Here is a 19,645-nt window from a genome sequence, read left to right on the forward strand (position 1 = left end):
ATCGCGTGCGCCACAATTCCGTGAAATACAGCGCAAAGAGGAAATATTCGGGAAAAACCCGACGGATTCGCGGCTGCGGACCCTTAGTAAATGTGCCCCAATGTGTTAGTGCTTGGTGAGCGGGAATGTGGATCAATGTGAAGAAATGTTTGTATATATAAAGAATATATGTTTGTTTCTATGACAGTGTTGTACTATGTTCAACTACAAACATATACTGGCATCATCCAGAAAATCAACTTTGAAGTGTGATGTTATTTGGTTATATAAAGTTAGGGAGGTGTAGATTTTAACACTGAAGTCAAGCTCTCCCTGCCTTTGAACACCACCTCCCATGTGATTGACATCATGAACCTAGGATAGGTTGTTGACAACCTGATTTTATCTCAGCTCCAGAGTATACACAGACCTGAAGAAGCACTCAACTTGAAGTGTGAAATGCATAGTCTTTGTTTATTGGGAAAATAAAAATGGTGCACAACAGACACCGTTTTGGAAATATTTTGGATCAGCGCCATTTCTAATATGTCCATTTTACACCCCTTGGGGTACATCAATGACCTATCCAAGGTTAATTTATCGCTACTTTACACCCCCGAGGCCACATAAACCAAAGAGGAAAGGCTTTTTTTTAAAGTTGTGTACTAAGCACAACTTGAGAAGGATTGCAGTGTTAGAAGGATAGCATTATCAGAAACCTCCGATAAAGATATCTAACACTGCTGCGGAGTACAATGTAAACACTGTATCACTCTCAAAGCTGTCCGGTGTATTCATGAGGGGGAGGGATTGTGAGTGGGGTTAGGTGCGGTGACTGCGGCAGTCACTGCTGGCCTATGGAGCAAGTGGGCGTTCTGTGGAAAAGGCAGCGCCTCAGACCTCCCCTCATGAATACACCAGACAGCTTTGAGAGCGGTCCAGCTTTTACATTGTACTCCGCAGCAGTGTTAGATAGCTTTATCGGAGGTTATGGAAGAAACACAAATTAGAATCTGCTCAGCTGCTTGACAACATACTGGTAGTGGCTTCTTATCCAATGATAACAGGTTCCCTTTAAAGGAAAGCTGTCATTAGAAATTGACCTAATAAACCACTACCAGTATGTTGTCTAGAAGTTTTACACATTCCAGATAATGTTTCTTTAACGGCCCTAAATGGTTCCATCCTCCACTCTCATTTCCAAATGTCCACAGTATATTGGATATTTATAATGTAAATATAGGTCTTACCCATATATGGAGTGGCAGAAAGAACCATATCCCACAACTAAAGGACTCAGTGGGTCCCTTGCCCATCTATTGGGGGAAAGCTAGGTGCAAATGTCCAGACATTAGCCCTAAAAACCCATAATAGCCCCCATCCTAACAAGGGCGGCCCCCAAATAAACTGTCCCTTTTTGTTCATTCGTACCTCCCTTCTCTGATGCATTTCAACACAATTTGTCTCAGAGGCAAAAAACTGTGGTGCCCAGTAGGGGGTATCAGAAGGGATAGAGTGCCATCTCTTTAACGGCTTGAACATCACATTGCATGCCTACCTGTACGATAGATTGGCTTTTGTTACAAGCTGTTAAGGAGACCGCACTCTATCCCCTCTGATACCCTTTGAGAGTGGAGGAAGTATTGTAGTGAGGATACTACTAACCCCACAGGTATTTAATTGCTTGGAAAAGCATGTGTTTTATGTAAACTTGTAATGTGTTATGTCATATACACTTAATGTGTGTAGGCTTTCGTATTTTAAAAGTGAACATTAATAAAGAATAATTTTAACTGCACTCCCATTTTGCTGGTAATACTAAGAATATTTGAGGCAGCGCCCATTGAGGTCTTTTCTTGCAAATCTGCTATCGACCAATGTGGTACCATCATCCAAAAACATCAACTTTGAAGTGAAATGTAAATTGATTGCATAAAGTCAAGGAAGGGGAGACTATCACTGAATTAAATCTCTGCCTGCCTCTGAATGCCTTCTTCCCTGTTATTGGCATCTTGCACCGAACCTCTGGAGATCTTTTTAGTGACATCTCTGGTTGCAGGACCATCTATTACAGTGAAGGGGACATTCAGAACCATGGAGAGCTTGAATTCAGTGTTAAACTCTCCACCTCCCTGACTTTATACAACCGGTTAACATCACACTTCAACGTTGATTTTCTGGATGATGCCACCACACTGGATCTCGATCTGGAAGATGTTTAGATGCTTGACAACATCAGGGTAGAAATATGCAAATTAGGCTGAAGTGATTTGAGGGCATTAGCAAAGCACTTTATGGCTCCAGCTCCACAGCAAAAACAACCCTGTTGTGCGGCCACCGCTCAGGACCTTCTCTTATCCTTACCCTTTAACACAACTCCTGGGTCCAGCAAGATTTTGCATGTGAGGTGAAATGTATCATTTATGAAGTAAAATTTGGGCATAATTACTTAGGAATCAGTTGCAACATTTACATCTTTTCACCAGAAAGTCTCAAATCTGCCCCATTTGTCAAACAGCCTAAACCACTATGATAATCTGATATACAAAAAGTTCCTAAGTCTAAAAAAATGGGTCCAAATAGCCTGCTGACTGCATAAAAGGAACCAAATACACTTCAGCCTCATTTGCATCAAGTGAAGTTTTGCCTTGGAAGATACCCTTAAGAAACAGAGCTGTGAGTGGCTATATAACTTAGCAGATAATAATTGTAGGTAAATCATGGTGATGATTTCCCTTTAATCAATTCAGAAAAGAGCAGCAGGGTACCCTATGTCCCCCATCAAAGTATTCCGCAAATAGCTCTTGAGGTTGTTCCTTTCTCTTTTATCTGCTGATTTTACTAAAGGAATGAGGCACAATAGTAAAGCTTTTTCAAATAAAAACATGGAAGAAACATAAAAAAGTAGACTGTAGTATTCTTTAAGACTGATCCTCTTAGTACTGGACAACAATAAAACTGATCCATGATGTAGATGTTTTTGTAACTTCCATAGAGGTTATTTCCGAATAACATCTATGTATAATTTTTATGTGCTACCTATAAAATGTAAAATTGTCAGTAGTGAAGAAGGCATCTTTGTGGTTTTAAAAGCTGACTTGTGACAACACCTATGTATAACATTTATGTTTCTTCTATAAAATGGTCGCAAATGGCAAAGAGCAGAGAATACTGGATGATAGATACAGGAATAGATAAAGGAGCAACAGATACCAATAGCATTAAATACAAACACACTATGAACAAACATAACGCGAATGAGTCGGTAGATAAAATAAATCTATGAAATGGAAAAAGAGTCATTGAAGTGGATTGAAGCTTACTGTAGTTTGTCTTTTGCTTAGGATGATCTACATTTCTGAAAAGTTGGACACTTTTAGTAGTCGCTATTACATACACTATGGAATAGAAAAATAATCCAAATGATTTGTTTAAAAGTTGTAGGTGTTACATTTTATGAATAAATTACTAAGTGTTTTTGCTACCCACCATATTCATTTTTCTGATCACAGAAAACAGCCAGGACTTCTGCAGGATATAGTTCAGTTGTTTGAGCTCTCCTGAGTACCTCATCTAGGTGTTTTCTCTGAGTAATTGACATCTAGCTGCACATCACCGGGGTTTAGTGACAGTTGTCACTTGGAGTGATGGATGGCCGAACCTTTCTGGTGCTGAGGCGGGATCCATGCACTCAATTTAAAATCCCCTTTGACTTCATTCAGTACCTATAAGTGTCCTGGCTTTTGGTTACCTGTATGCTTCCCTGTGGTTTTGCTGTGATTTGGACCTTTGCTTTCATCATTTGACATTTCTACTGCCTTATGATTTGTACCTTGCAGACATTCGGTTTTTGGTTTGCCTGATCCCACTCTTTGGCCTGTTTTGTCTTTTTTGTTTGTCTGTCTGTTCTGTGCATGTAACCAGGGTGGGAACCTCCACCCAGTTGTCACCTGTGGTTTAGCGCAGGGTTGGCAGGTAAGTAAGGACTTAGGTTGATACAGAGCTACTTGATGGCTTGTTTTCTGCATAACAAATTGTATGCTTAGGTGCCCATTTAATATTGTGTGCTATGATGTAAAAATGCTAAATTGATGACCCTTTAAGGAAACCCCCTTAACATCAAGCATGACTTGAGTCTACTGACATGATGTGGCATAAAAGCCAAACCAGTGTATCTATTCTAAAAGGGACAAACTACCAACTGCATATTTCTAGATTCTCTGGTGATGTATACATGGTCTGTAGTTATCCACATACCTTCAACAGTGACCTTTAATGGCAAACTCTACATGAAGAATAGTTAATTTTATTATCTAACTAGGGTTAATTAGTGTATCAGGACTACATGCGTCTATCTTACCCATTGGTTACAGAATCCCACTCATTAGTTATACAGTAGCTTTGCCTAGTTTTGCCTAATTTACAGAAGGTACTATCAATCCCAAAGAAGCCTGTCCTCATTTCCCAACTAGTTATTGAAGTTCTTTCTATCAAGGCAAGGTGGTAACAACATTTCCCCTCCCTAGTAGTTAGTAGAGCATCATAGACATTTCTATCCTTTACCAATTTCATAAATATGACATGCTTCTACCATGCCCCCATGATTCATAGAAAGCCACATACAAGCAGTCTATGACCAGAGCTACCCATGCTAACATTACATGGCAACCTCTGTGAGCTGCCTCTCATTAGTACATGTGGTTTCTCTCTACTTGTACAGTGGAGCTGGATATGGAGATGGCATAATGTAGCCTTGTTCTATTAATCATATACTGTATCCCATTTGCCAACAGGGGAGCTTTTCTGCTAGAAAAAAATTCTGCTAGGATAATAATTTAGATCAAGCTATATACATTTTCGCACAAATAGTCTTATTCTAGGAGCATTCAAGTGTAATATATAAATGGTATTGACTAAAACAACTGCTGTATTTAAATCTACCAAAACTTTCCCTGTGAAACAGTAATTTATTGGTATAAACCTCATTTTACAGCAAATCCACAATCAAAAGGACACAGCTGGATCAATTATAGTTCATTTGCAATTTTCTAAGAAATAATGAATAAAATAAAATTCTCTTGCATAGAGGCCAGATTCTGTATTTAATACTCTGTAAGAGATAAATGACTCATGCTGGAAGAATACATGTAAGGAAAAAATTATTGCAAGAATGTATAACATTTACCTTATATATAGCCATCTTATATATTTAGAAAATTTTATACATAAGTATTAAAGGGATTTTCTAGGCGTAGGTTATTGATATCTGACCAGAGGGAGTATTCCATGTTGATTAGCTTTTTCAACACCCAAATATATTGGATGCAGTAGAATGCAGAAGGCTTTCTCTACTGTAAATCAGTGACACTACAGAACTGTTCTGCAGTTTCTCCTGCCAACCTTTTACACTGGAGGAATCTTTAAAAAGGTTTATGCCACCATGTTATAATATTTACTTCATTGTAATATTTTTCAATTTATCAACATTTATTGAAAATGGTGCTCCCTTACTGTGCAATGAATCTTTGAACTTGTGTACAGCTCCCTCTGCTGGTTGCGCTGTCTGTCCTGTGGTTTTCCTTTTCTAGACTATCATGCGCAGAAGTGTTATATTGGGCATGGTACTTGTACAGTGGACCCTTTGCCAGCTGGCCTCATGACTTCTCTTTGCAGAAACTAGGCAAGGAGCCTATGACACCTTACTCTGTGCCAGCTGTTATCTCACTTCACCCTTATTAGACCCCATATGTGTGAGAGGTGGAACCTCTGGCACAATGCATCTACTTGTAACTAGTATCTAAGCTCCATACAGAATCCACCAGGTCTCCTCAGTGCAACATGTCTAAGGGCACTGCTGATACTATAGGGGACAAACTGGAACCAAACCGTGAACCCAAAGTAGGTCCCTACTATTATTGTCCCTGTCCTGGACAGTTCTGCACTACTAATGCAGCGGTGATAACAGAAATCAGAGCAGTTGCAACATAAACCCCTCTCTGCACAATGGGAGCAGCTCAAAGGGGACAGAGGGAGGCGGATTTGTGCAGTTTCCTGTATGATACTGTAGAGAGGAGGCAAGTATGTGCATGAAATGTCCTTATATGGTGTAAGTCCGGGCGCAATGTACAGCGGACGGGCGCGGAAGCCAGAAGAGGACCCACGCGGACATCGCGGGAGCAGCGCTGCAGATCGGGGCCACCGGAGGGTGAGTATATAAGTTTTTTTTTTTTTTTAATGCTGGGCTGGGCTGTATTCTACTGGGGGCAGGCTGGGCAGTGCTATATACAACTGGGGGCAGGCTGGGCAGTGCTATATACAACTGGGGGCAGGCTGGGCAGTGCTGTATACAACTGGGGGCAAGCTGAGCAGTGCTGTATACAACTGGGGGCAAGCTGGGCAGTGCTGTATACTACTGGGGGCAAGCTGGGCAGTGCTGTATACTACTGGGGGCAAGCTGGGCAGTGCTGTATACTACTGGGGGCAAGCTGGGTAGTGCTGTATACTACTGGGGGCAAGCTGGGCAGTGCTGTATACTACTGGGGGCAAGCTGGGTAGTGCTGTATACTACTGGGAGCAAGCTGGGCAGTGCTGTATACTACTGGGGGCAAGCTGGGCAGTGCTGTATACTACTTGGGGCAAGCTGGGCAGTGCTGTATACTACTGGGGGCAGTATCCCAGTTTTTGGTGGTAAAATTAGGGGTCTCAGCTTATACTCGGGTCGTCTTATACTCGAGTATATACGGTATATATTAAATAGTAAAAAACTGAGTAAACCTACAGAACAGAGTTGGAGGAGTTGATGGGCAGCAAGCTTAACAATATAGTGTGAGAACTTTAACAAAATCAAAATTTTTTAATTTTTCTGTATACAGAGCTGTGTGAGGGTTTATTTTCTGCGTAACAAATTTACTTCTCTTATTCCATGCCGTATACAATATGATATAATGATATTCTTTAGTTTGGTTCAATCACGGTTTTAATACATTTAAAAAAATGAAAAGAATGTGTACGAAAAATAATGTGTTTCGCCATCTTCTGACCCTAATAACTTTTTTATACTTCGGTGTCAAGATGTGTAAGGTGTTATTTTTTGCAAGATGAGCAGACATTTTCATTGCTATCATTTTGAGGACTGTGCTGCCTTTTGATCACTTTATATTACATTTTTAGGTGATGTAAAATAGAGTAAAAGTAGAGTTTTAAACATTTTCTGTTATGTGGTTCACGGCCAAGAATAACCGCTTTTATAGTTTGATAGATATGGCATATTGAGACGCGGCGATACCCAACATGTTTGTGATTTTTACATTTAAATCACTTCTAGGGAAAGGGGGCTCATGTGCTGCCGTCTTTTAACGACGCCGGCGGCATTTGAAGGATTAATACTTGGGTATTAGCTGTGGGTGTTTGCTGTAATATTCAGCAAACACAACCTCCTAATGAAGAGGGGTCACCCTATGGACACTACTCTTCAGAAACTATAATACGTCAATGTGGTTATGGTAAAGGGCTAATGATCAGATCAGATGCTGCCATGAAAAATAAACTTATGGGACGAAAAGTAGTATCATGATAATTCAGTTTTGCATGTGGAATGTGCTGGATGTATCCACTGCAACAAGGTAACCTACAGCTGCCTTGCTTGGCAAAGTCACACTAAATAGCTCCTACTTCAGCTTCCATAAGGCGCAGGCTCTGTCTCCCTTTCTCTTAAAGTGTGTGCATAGATATTTGTGTACCCATGTACCTTGCGTATCAATGCTCACGTGGGGCTATACAACTTCACATGCCCTATTCATGCCCTACTGATTCCTTGTACAGTGAAGGACCCTGCCTGCCTGTCCCTCCCTTATATTTTGAGTGGCAGCTGAAGTATTCAACTAGGAGCATGCTACAGTTTTTAGCTAGATGAGAAGGGAGCAATTGTGGTCCAGTTCAATGCACGGAGCATTCACTTGTTATGAAACAAACAAAAAGTAGGGTAAAGAGTATTCACACTAAGAATGGTAGACACATCTAGTAAAATCTAGAACATATAGAAGAAAAAAGCAGATGTGTATGTGAACAAAAAAATCTTTATTAAAGAAACAGACACAGATTAAAAACAATTAAAAGACCCTATCCGGGTATACAATCAAATCCCCTGACGAAATCCCCCAAGACGAGCGATACGCGTGGGGCCACCCACTCTCCCCAGGTCTTTCTCTTACGGTAATGTAATCCATCTTACTGCATCTATACTTAGCACGTTGGGCTGCAGATCCCTCTTTTGTGTCGGTGTATGTGATTTTTGTATAAAAACACCGGAAATGACACCAAACACCATGCCCCGGAAGAAGCCTGAATAGGCCAAACCTGGGTCGGGCAAGGCGTCTTATGCTTTTACTATATGCGCACTTTTAAAATTGGAATGTGTGAGTATATATAATAAATACTATTTCCCTTTTGAACCTGGCAATCTACACTATCCTTTCACATATCTCCTGATGTAGGATTAGGAACACACCGCCGACACGGTAAAGAGACGAGGATTGTGTTTCAACCCACTAAAGGAGGACGATCGGTGATGCAAGGAGTCGGGGATATCTTTTATTTCCAGTCCATGAAGAGGTGGTGAGAGGCTCTCGCCATTTGACAAACAGTATAAGGAGTAGAGTACTAATTTTATATCTTTGACTTTGTGACTTTGTGGTGTATATGGGAGTATGCCGTATTAGTGGCTCCTCCATATTTTGTATGTTACATTTTCCATCTTTCCCGGATATTTTTTTATTTATGTCTGTATACAATCAAATACTCTGATGAAATCCCCACGAGACGGGCGATATGCGTGGGGCCACCCACTCTCCCCAGGTCTTTCTCTTACTGTAATGTAATCCATCTTACTGCATCTATACTTAGCACGTTGGGCTGCAGATCCCTCTATTTGAGTCACACATTCAAATCACACTGGTTTATGTGTATATTTATTTTCTACCTGTTTGCCTGCCCAGCTTAATACATTGCCTCTACTTGGAGTTAGTACAACGTTAGGACTTGGGGAGTTTTTTGATTGTATACCCAGATAGGGTCTTTTAATTGTTTTTAATCTGTGCCTGTTTCTTTAATAAAGATATTTTGTTCACATACACATCTGCTTTTTTCTTCTATATGTTCCGGAGCCTATTTATATGAGGACACACATTGCACAACGTATAGTCATTCTATTACTGACTAGATAATAACAGGTCTCATTACCCAATAAATGTATGCAGCTTTTCATGGTTATGACTGCAGAAAGATCTACATAAACAGCAACTATAAGGACTAATGGTGAGTAGACTCGGGGGGGGGGGGGGGATTGATGTCCAGTGTGTTTTTCCAAATCTAGTGTTAACCCTTAAAATGTTGCCAGCAAGCACTCCAGTGGCTTTTAAAATGGGTCTGTTCATTAACCGATTAGGAGTGTTATCCTTTACATGCAAAGCCGTCTGCAGCATGTAATTGGGTGCCACCATTTTACCTGGGATCTTGTTGCTCCCAATGATGTCATTATAGTTAATTACATGCTGGTGGTGGCTTTACCTGTGGCATGTAAGAAATAACACCCATGATTGGAGTCACTGATGTGCGTTGGGCCAAACTCTAACACTAATTTTGCTGAAGTCCGTGCCTGGACTATTACAAAATATTTTCCAAAGAGCTAATTCTTGCGATTCGGATCCACTCATCACTTATACAAATGTTTCGCTAAAATCAATATGAATAGGCAGTGCTAGACCTTAGATATATTAGGGTTATTTTTAATATAAAAATTCTGACTAAAAAAATGAATACCCTACTATTTAATGAATAGCTATGCTCAACAATATTTCATTTTTTTAAATGATTAATATTATTAAAATAATTTCTTTATGACATTGTAAAAAAACGTTGTTTTTTCCATTTTCATTTTGCTCATTGCAAAATAAAATCTTTATATTTTCTGAACTCAGCAACTAGGACACAACAAAGCTGAAAAATATGAACCTGAGTTTATAAGTCTCTTTGCTAAAGGGAAGTTGGTTATTATCTTATTTACTAGATTTCCATCCTGCCATCTCCATAGACTCTAATTATAGAAATATGCATTTACTTTTACTGGTAATGCATATTATTATATACAGTAGTTTCTCATTTCATACAATTTTTATGCTTCTTATCCTGCCCATCAATTACTATATAATCCTGCTTCTAATATTATCCATATGCATATTAAGCATATGGCTCAGGTTTAACTCTGAAGCTGGTCTAGTTTTCTTAGCTGGCTACAATAATCTTTCATTCCATATATTTTTTCTGTGTGCATTACTTTTTCTTATCCTAATAATAATCTATTTAAAGAATGTTGTAATTATCTGCTAAGCGGGGTTATTTCTCCTGCAACTTATAAGTGAGATTTCCACCAGACAACTACTCTCTAATCAAACATACAGTTTAATTAAATAATATTGATGTATTCTCTAATCTGTAACCATAGCTGGCTTCATAAAATATGCTCCTTGTCTTAAAGTGTAACCGTGAATTGAGATGATATTTTATTTTGTGTGAGGGAGAAAGTGGTGAACATTTTTCAAATATACTTCATTAACAAATTCTGCTTAGTTTGTAAAAAAAAAAAAATCAAGCTACTCCTCCCATAAAGATTTGTATTCCAGCCTGTACAGTGTGTGTCTATGGAGGCACCATGAAGTCACATCTAATCTCCCTCTGTTTGGTTAAACAGCTCTGAGATCGTAAAATTAACCCCGTTCAGCTCGATTTTTGAAAATGCTCATAGAATACTACAACCAGGGAGAAAGCAGGAAAGGTTAACAATTACAGCTGTGTAACAAACAGGAGAGAGAGATCTATCTCCAATCTGGCAGACAGATTTGCCATAGTGACATCGTAACTAACGGCCACATTGCAGTCTGTTTCTTTACAAACTAAAGAAAAGTTCTTAATGAAGTATTTTATAAAATTGTTCACAGCACTCGCCACATACAATATAAAAAAATCATCTGACATGATGGTTACTCTTTTACGGGAGCCAAGGATAATATTCTGCAGCACCAAATTAGCACTCTCACCCTATCCCCCCCCATCAATAAGCCTTTGATGAGCAGTAGGAGCTCCATGTCGCACAACTGGTTGCAATAGAGCACCGGAACTTGAACCTGGCAGCGAAGAGCACCAGTTGTGACTTTATCAGAGCACCAGTTATGACTTTATCAGAGAACCTGAAATGCAAGTGATCACAACCAGCGCCTTACCACAGGTCAGGAGACACACAGTACCAAGGCTCCAGTAGTAGCCAGCTTCGAGCAGCTTCAACGTCAGTACTTGGTAAAAGTGGAGCTACGGGCAAAGTCTCTTCTGCCAAACCAACATCAGCAAAACACCATTTCACCAAAATATTGTTAGTGCCGCATCGGCACCCCTACTATAGTAGCAACTATGATTGTCTGTCTAGCTTGTTTCTATTTGTTATTGTGACTGGCATATTTTCGTACCGTACTAGCAACATGTAAGAATGTGCCTCTCAAAGTATATTTATGTATCTGTAATGTTAAGCAAGTCTCTAACTGTGTAACAATTGTTGAAACACTATGTACAAAAGAGTTTCCCCCCCCCCCAGGAGATCAATAAAGTTGTATTCTATTTTATCGTAAGTACCATCTCCATAAGCTCTGCTTTGACTTACACATGTGTTTCGTATTGTCAAACCAGTCGCAGAAAACACACTTGTACAGCAGAAAAATATAACATTTTTAGGAAATGTCTCCCTGAAGCAGTACAGTTTTCATTATGGGTGCAAATAGAATGTAACAGTAACAAGTAGCACACACAATTTGTTACATCCATTTATGAAAACTGTGATAAATGGACAGAAAGGTCAGCCACCTTTACAGTAAAACAGACATACCTTGCCTTGGAAACTCATCTGACTCTCTGTGAACTAGGTCAGAAACACGGTTCCCATAATGCATTCTGTTTTCATGATCATAAGCCTTTAATGTTTCGCTGGAACTGTATGACTTCTGAGTAGGCACTCTGCAGTTCTCACTATCCAACGATGAGCTGGTATATCGACATTCTTTTCCACAGCGACCTCTAGTCAAAGATCTATGTCTTCGATCTTTTATATCCATTTTGTCTTCAGCAGTTCAGTTTTAATGAATGTTTAAAACTTCTTTTCAGTCTAAAGTAAAATTAGGAGAATGACATAATTAAAGAAAAGTTTTAGCTTTGTTATAAAGATTTATAATTGGTTTTAAATAGCTTCATACATCCCATTGTACATCCATTAAGCGGATCAAAATAGACCTTATACAGAGAAGAAACTTTGTATCGAAGTGGACCTTCATTCTTGTGATTTGTGGGGACTTAAACATTCAGGGTATCCTCTATACTGTGGATATCAATGTAACGTCGGATTATCCCCACATTATTAAAAGTCAAAAGTTTTATTTTTCTATTATAGGTATTATAAGTTTTCTTTTTTCTAGAATCATTTTGTGGCAAAAATAATAATTAATATTTTTTTATGGTTTTGGGGACTGTATGAAAAAAAAACATGAGTAAAGATTTTTAAACATTTAGTGATAAATTATTAATTAATATTTTTTTTAGGATTATTTTATGCGATAAATATGGTATTTTTTACATGTTTTCGTCTATTAGGGATATGAGGATGGTGTCACCTCTTTTAACCAATTGAGTCACATGACTAATATTTAACATGGCATCGAAGACTTAACTGTCGATTAAAAATTTTGTTTTTTCAATTGAATAATACAAGCCAACCTGCAGAAATGATACAGCTTTACTTCAAAACAGTGCTTTGTTAACTGTACTGTATAAACTTAGGGTGCTGATCAATGCATGGAAAAAAGTATCCAAGGAATGGTTGTTGGAGTGTCTAGTGGCACTGTCTTCCACAAAAGGATACAGAAACTCAAAGTCTGTTTGTCAGATTTATTGGATAAAATTGTGCCTCTGACTACTTTTTTCAAGTCTATAGACACTTAGTCACAGGCACAGTTGTATCCAATAACTCTTAAAAATGGACTTTGAGTCCCTACAGCACCAGAGACACTCCAGCACCCATTCTTAGGATACTTTTTTCCCAGAAATTTGCACCACGACGAGGCCATCCAGAATCTTGCGTACGTGTGAGCCTGTAGAAGTCCTCCCAGTCTTGACAAATGATTACAGTAGTTTTGTGCTTAGTATAATCTAGCCAGGAGAACAGCCACCTTTTGGGGAACAGTCATGTTTATAATTTCTTTGAGTTATGTGCTGCCCCTTGAGTGTTTTTTTATCTCATTTTTACCAACGGTGACACCCATTGTGCACTTAGGGGGGAAATTGCCAGGGAAAAGCTTATCCAGAACAGGATTAGTATATAAAAATGTAGTGTTTGTTAATATTTGTGCTAAGCAATGGCACAGGCATCAGGGGTCACTTGTTTTTTGATAGATGAATATGGGTACAAGACTGATAATCCACATAATTAATTGTTGAGAAAATTTCACCCAAAAAGCTCCTATAATAAAAGACTAATTATAGTCTTGTTAGCAGTAGAAAGGAATATTTTTAGCAAAGGCTGAACTACACACATGAACTTTCTGGCACATTATGGAGGTTGTGATTTTAATCAATAAAATCCTTTGTATCAAGTTTGCTTTTTGCCGCAGGAATAGTAAGTTAGATTAACAAATGAGCCAAAGACTGAGTCATAGATGAGCTGTTAATTTGCACTATTAGTAGATTACAACTGCTGAAGTCACATTTGATGATCGGAGGAGTGCCCAGCAAGGTCTACTGATGTACATTGAAAGGCTCCCAAAGCATTTATCTCTTTTTAATGAGTACTTGAGAAGTTTTCAATCTATTTTTTGCTACAGTGCAAACTGTTATCTATTCTCAAGCTAGAATCTTATGTCTGAATGATACAGCTCTTCTCTTGTTTTGTGATGGATACGAAATCTCCTGAGATCAGCGTGAATGGCTACAAATAGTCATATTATTTCATTGCATTGTTTTCATGACAATTCTCAAAGCTTAATCTCCATAATAAAATAAAATGATCAAATAGCCTTTTGTTCAGCTCTCTTAACACAGTAATTCATTTTGCTCCAATACGCTGCACCTTGTCTAGTTTTACGAGTTTCATGCATCTTTTTTTATCAGGCCGACATTAAAAGTGCAGTACTCTTTATTTTTTTTATTTTTATTTTTTTAATACATTAATCCCCAACTTCAATTTTCAGAAAAGCCACTATGAGTTCCAAGGCTCATTTATTTGCTACATTCTGACGGCTGGCAATATACATTTTACAAAACGCAACTTTAAACGATATTTGCTAATATCGGACATGGAAGTAATTGCTTGTAAACTGACGAGTCTAATAAGCTACCTTATAGTGTCAGTTCTTTGCAACCTAAATTGAATTGTGAGTTCTTGAGGCAAAAATTAATTGTGCATGTAAACTGTTAACGCAGAGAGCAGCAGAACGGTAATGAGACTTTACCCTCTGGGATTCCATAATTCTGATTCTCATTTCGAGAAAACAAAAAAAAAAAGATGATAGAAACATAGAAATTGAATTCCAAGCAACATTAACTGCCATTTATTAGAATCGTACAATATACTGTAGAAATGAGGAATTTGACACAATCTTTCCCTTGAAAATTCTTGTATTTGGGTGTTAAGCTTGGATCAAAGACCACTTTTTTCAAGGAATATAATCATCATGCCAGCGTGTTGCCAAACATTTTTTTGCTCATTAATCATTAATTAATGTCCTAATAGCATTTGGTTCATTAAACACTAGCAGTACAGTATGATGAATTGTGATTAAATAATCAGAAGTGACAATGTAGTTAACAGTCTTGACATTGGAAGCAAGGGGATTAGCAATCATAGTCCTACTGTAGAAGGGACTGACTGTGCCTTTACCTCCCCCCCCTCCCACATACTCTACAGGTTTACTCACTGTAGGTGATCGAGTACCCAAAAATAATGCATGCTAGAAAACACTTCCTCCAGAAGAGGGTGACCTTGACACTATTCATAGGTAACAACCTCTTCTAACAAGCAGCATCTTATTTCCAAGCTGTCAATTTACTATGAAACTACACAATGGTGTCAAGTAGTGGTATGAAAAGAATGAATTTCCTTATTCACGGTCTTCATGAATATTGTTTTCTCTGTCAAGAATTGTGAATGGAAAAATTAATAGCCTATTTAAAAAGGGAGTTTATGGGATTATCCCCTTTGTTACCAAAGTACTTTGATGCCTGGATGTCTACATCAAAACATTCTCTAAAACATTTAAGGGTAAATGCATTTCAAATGGTCCTTTAAAATTTATTTTAGTATTTCATTGTATATTGGACTTTCATTTGGTACCAAAACAGTTTGTTAATCATAAGATAAATATAGAAAAAAAAACCTGTAAAAATTAAAATTTTCCTCATGTGAAATAAATCTTCTAAAATAAGTTTGTACCAAAAAATAAATAATTCCAAAATAAATCTCGGACTCTTCTGTGTATAATTATACAAAAATTGTCTAAAAATGTTTACTTTTTTAAAACCCCCAAATCACTGTAATAGTCAAGAAAAAGGTCACAATTTGAATACATTGTGAAACTCATGCCATGTAAGCAGATGTATGGATGCACAATAAGCACCAATTTACCACTATTATAGACATATATGTCCATTTCAACATTCTAGGATTGTTCTAATAAAACGTCATCTCCATCTTTTTAGTTACAAAGCATCATAGGGTAATAATATACAATTGAAGTAACACCATCCCAATGTTTGAGAAGTGAGTTATAGCAAAATGCAGTAACTATATGTCAAGCTTATGGCATTGGCAGACAAGCCCAGCAGCGTAATAAACTGCAGGTATGAGCTTTATATGCTCAGACAACCTCCTCTAAGTAATGCAGTGTAGTACACAATCAGATGAGGCTTTTTTAAGTCCAACTGTGGGAAAAAGAAGAGTAAAAAAAAGTTTTAAATAAAAATTTAATAAGGCGAATGTCCCCAAAATAACACCAGTAAATATATAAATCAAATCAAGTATAAAAAAGCCACACAATCATAAAAACCCTTACAAAGTTGGTATTCCTGTGTCCATTACATTATCTATAAACTATATCTGAAGCATTTATCAGAAGAAAAATCAGAATCATATGCTACACCAGAATTTATAAAAAGATACTAGAGATAAGCGAGTATACTCGTCCGAGCTTGATGCTCGTTCGAGTATTCACGTACTCGAAGCGGCTCATTGCTCGGACGAGTATTTTGCCTGCTCGATAACGAGCTTTCACTTAAGGAAACACAGTAAAGAACAATGAAGAACACGGTGAACACAGGATCATTTAAGGATCATTAAGATCATTTAAGTGAAGAACACGTTGCAGATGTTTCCGTACATCTGCTAACTTCTCAGAAGACCTTAGTGCAGAATGGTGTTCTTCACAATAGTATGTGAAGAACAATATGTGTGAGGAATACATTGCAAATGTTTAACACGGGTCATTTTTTGAAGTTCCACGAATATTCCATTGAAGAAAAAAAACGAAGAAACAGGACTGACTTCCTTATTTCTCAATAAAATTACACATTTTATTGCAGAGCCTTGGTCCCCTTGAAAAATGCTTGAGTCTCCCATTGACTTCAATGGGGTTCGTTATTCGAAACGAGCACTCGAGCATCGGGAAAAGTTTGACTCGAGTAACGAGCACTCGAGCATTTTAGTGCTCGCTCATCTCTAAAATACACTTGTATTTTTATTTATCTTCAACTAAAATAAATAAAACATAGACAATAAAACATTTTAACTAGAGATGAGCGAACACTAAAATGCTCGGGTACTCGTTATTCGAGACGAACTTTTCCCGATGCTCGAGTGCTCGTCTCGAATAACGAACCCCATTGAAGTCAATGGGAGACTCGAGCATTTTTCAAGGGGACCAAGGCTCTGCACAGGGAAGCTTGGCCAAACACCTGGGAACCTCAGAAAAGGATGGAAACACCACGGAAATGGACAGGAAACAGCAGGGGCAGCATGCATGGATGCCTCTGAGGCTGCATAATCGCACCATTATGCCAAAATTATGGGCAACAGCATGGCCATGACAGAGTGACAGAATGAAGCTAGATAGCATCTAAAACATCCAATAATTGACCCTGACACTATAGGGGACGGCATGCAGAGGCAGCGGCAGCAGGCTAGAGAGTGTCATGGCGACATACCCTAAATGGACTCAGGCTTCAAACCAATGGGTGGCAGAGAGGAACCAAAGGAGGTGAGCAAGAAGCGCTCAAATAATATCGGTACATGATAAAAGTTTGCCAGTATATTTTGTGGATTACACAGCAGGGTGGCGACAAAGTTAACATGGAAGCCATGAAAACAACCCAAAATTCTGCCTGACACAGCTCGTTTGATAAGGGGACGATGTATGGAGGCAGTGAACTAGTAGTAGATTAAAGGTGCTGCAGTTAAAACTATGTTAGTTGGATCTTGGCATGGAGCTGGCGCTCCGCTGCCAGGCGAGCTTTCGCCAATCCAAGCCCCTGTCTATAGGCTACTCCCCAAACAGCACTTCTAAGAACCTTTTGTATAAGATCAAGTGTAGTAGCGTTCTTATAAGTTTAGGATATGGCGGGTGAGGGGAATGTAAACAGATGCGCAAGAAGCGCTGAAATAATATCCCTAAATGGTAAAAGTTTGCAAGTATATTTTGGGGATTACACAGCAGGGTGGCGACAAAGTTAACAACTTTGATGTGGAATGCCCTGTAATAGCTCTTGGGCGGTGTGCCTTTTATCGCCTAGGCTCAGCAGTTTCAGCACCGCCTGCTGTCGCTTAGCGACGGCACTGCTGCTGTGCCTAGAGCTACCGACTGATGGCGCCATGCCCACGGATGGTAATTCGGAGGAGGAGGAGGTGGAGGAGGGGTGGGAGGAGGTATAGTAGGCCTTTGAGACCTGGACCGAGGTAGGCCCCGCAATTCTCTGCGTCGGCAGTATATGACCAGCCCCAGGGTCAGACTCGGTCCCAGCCTGCACCAAGTTAAGTGTAGTAGCGTTCTCATAAGTTTGGGATATGGCGGGTGAGGGGAATGTAAACAGATGCGCAAGAAGCGCATGATGCGCATGGAGCTGGCGTTCCGCTGCCAGGCGAGCTTTCGCCAATCCAAGCCCCTGTCTCTAGGCTACTCCCCAAACAGCACTTCTAAGAACCTTTTGTATAAGATCAAGTGTAGTAGCGTTCTTATAAGTTTAGGATATGCCGGGTGAGGGGAATGTAAACAGATGCGCAAGAAGCGCTGAAATAATATCCCTAAATGGTAAAAGTTTGCCAGTATATTTTGTGGATAACACAGCAGGGTGGCGACAAAGTTAACAACTTTGATGTGGAATCCATGAAAACAACCCAAATTTCTGCCTGACACACCTCGTTTGATAAAGGGACGATGTATGGAGGCAGCTATATGGACGACTTTTGGAGGTAGCAATGGAGACAACGTGTGGAGGCTGCTATGGAGACAATTTAATTTGGATAGTGCCTGTATGTGGCAGTCCCAAACATTTTTCAAACCAGAGGAGCAGGTAGGTGGCCCTGCAGTAAAATGGAATAGATTGAGTGCCTGTATGTGGCAGTCCCAAAAATTGTTCAAACCAGAGGAGCAGGTAGGTGGCCCTGCAGTAAAATGGAATAGATTGAGTGCCTGTATGTGGCAGTCCCAAAAATGTTTCAAACCAGAGGAGCAGGTAGGTGGCCCTGCAGTAAAATGGAATAGATTGAGTGCCTGTATGTGGCAGTCCCAAAAATGTTTCAAACCAGAGGAGCAGGTAGGTGGCCCTGCAGTAAAATGGAATAGATTGAGTGCCTGTATGTGGCAGTCCCAAAAATTGTTCAAACCAGAGGAGCAGGTAGGTGGCCCTGCAGTAAAATGGAATAGATTGAGTGCCTGTATGTGGCAGTCCCAAAAATTGTTCAAACCAGAGGAGCAGGTAGGTGGCCCTGCAGTAAAATGGAATAGATTGAGTGCCTGTATGTGGCAGTCCCAAAAATTGTTCAAACCAGAGGAGCAGGTAGGTGGCCCTGCAGTAAAATGGAATAGATTGAGTGCCTGTATGTGGCACTCACAAAAATTGTTTCAAACAGAGGACCGGGTAGGTGGCCCTCCAGAAAAATTAAAATGCATGAAGTACTATAGCAAGAGCCAGTGGGCCCTGTCAAAAAATAGCCAGTTTCCTCTGCTTTACTGTACAAAGAGGAGGAGAAGGAGGAAAATGAGGAGGAGGAGGAGGAGTGGATCAATTATTCAGGTTGAGCTTCCTTCACCTGGTGGAGATTGGAAATTCTGAGAAATCCAGCCTTTATTCATTTTAATAAGCGTCAGCCTGTCAGCGCTGTCAGTCGACAGGCGTGTACGCTTATCGGTGATGATGCCACCAGCTGCACTGAAAACCCGCTCGGACAAGACGCTAGCGGCAGGGCAGGCAAGAACCTCCAAGGCGTAGAGCGCCAGTTCGTGCCACATGTCCAGCTTTGAAACCCAGTAGTTGTAGGGAGCTGTGTGATCATTTAGGACGATGGTATGGTCAGCTACGTACTCCCTCACCA

At 39.5% G+C, this 19,645-nt stretch overlaps 1 protein-coding gene across 15 annotated transcripts in view; it reads right to left on the reverse strand.

Moving 5' to 3' along the window:
- TENM2 (teneurin transmembrane protein 2) overlaps positions 1 to 19,645 on the reverse strand; it is a 1,545,179-nt gene that overhangs the window by 1,117,717 nt on the left and 407,817 nt on the right. For all 15 annotated transcript variants that reach the window (XM_072145937.1, XM_072145941.1, XM_072145939.1 and 12 more), the window contains one exon: positions 11,906 to 12,181. In XM_072145937.1, coding sequence (XP_072002038.1) covers positions 11,906 to 12,131 — 226 coding nt within the window. In that variant the 5' untranslated portion in view covers positions 12,132 to 12,181. The remainder of the gene's footprint in view (positions 1 to 11,905; positions 12,182 to 19,645) is intronic.

This window comes from Engystomops pustulosus, chromosome 4, assembly GCF_040894005.1.
Source record: "Engystomops pustulosus chromosome 4, aEngPut4.maternal, whole genome shotgun sequence".
Taxonomy (NCBI): Eukaryota; Metazoa; Chordata; class Amphibia; order Anura; family Leptodactylidae; genus Engystomops; species Engystomops pustulosus.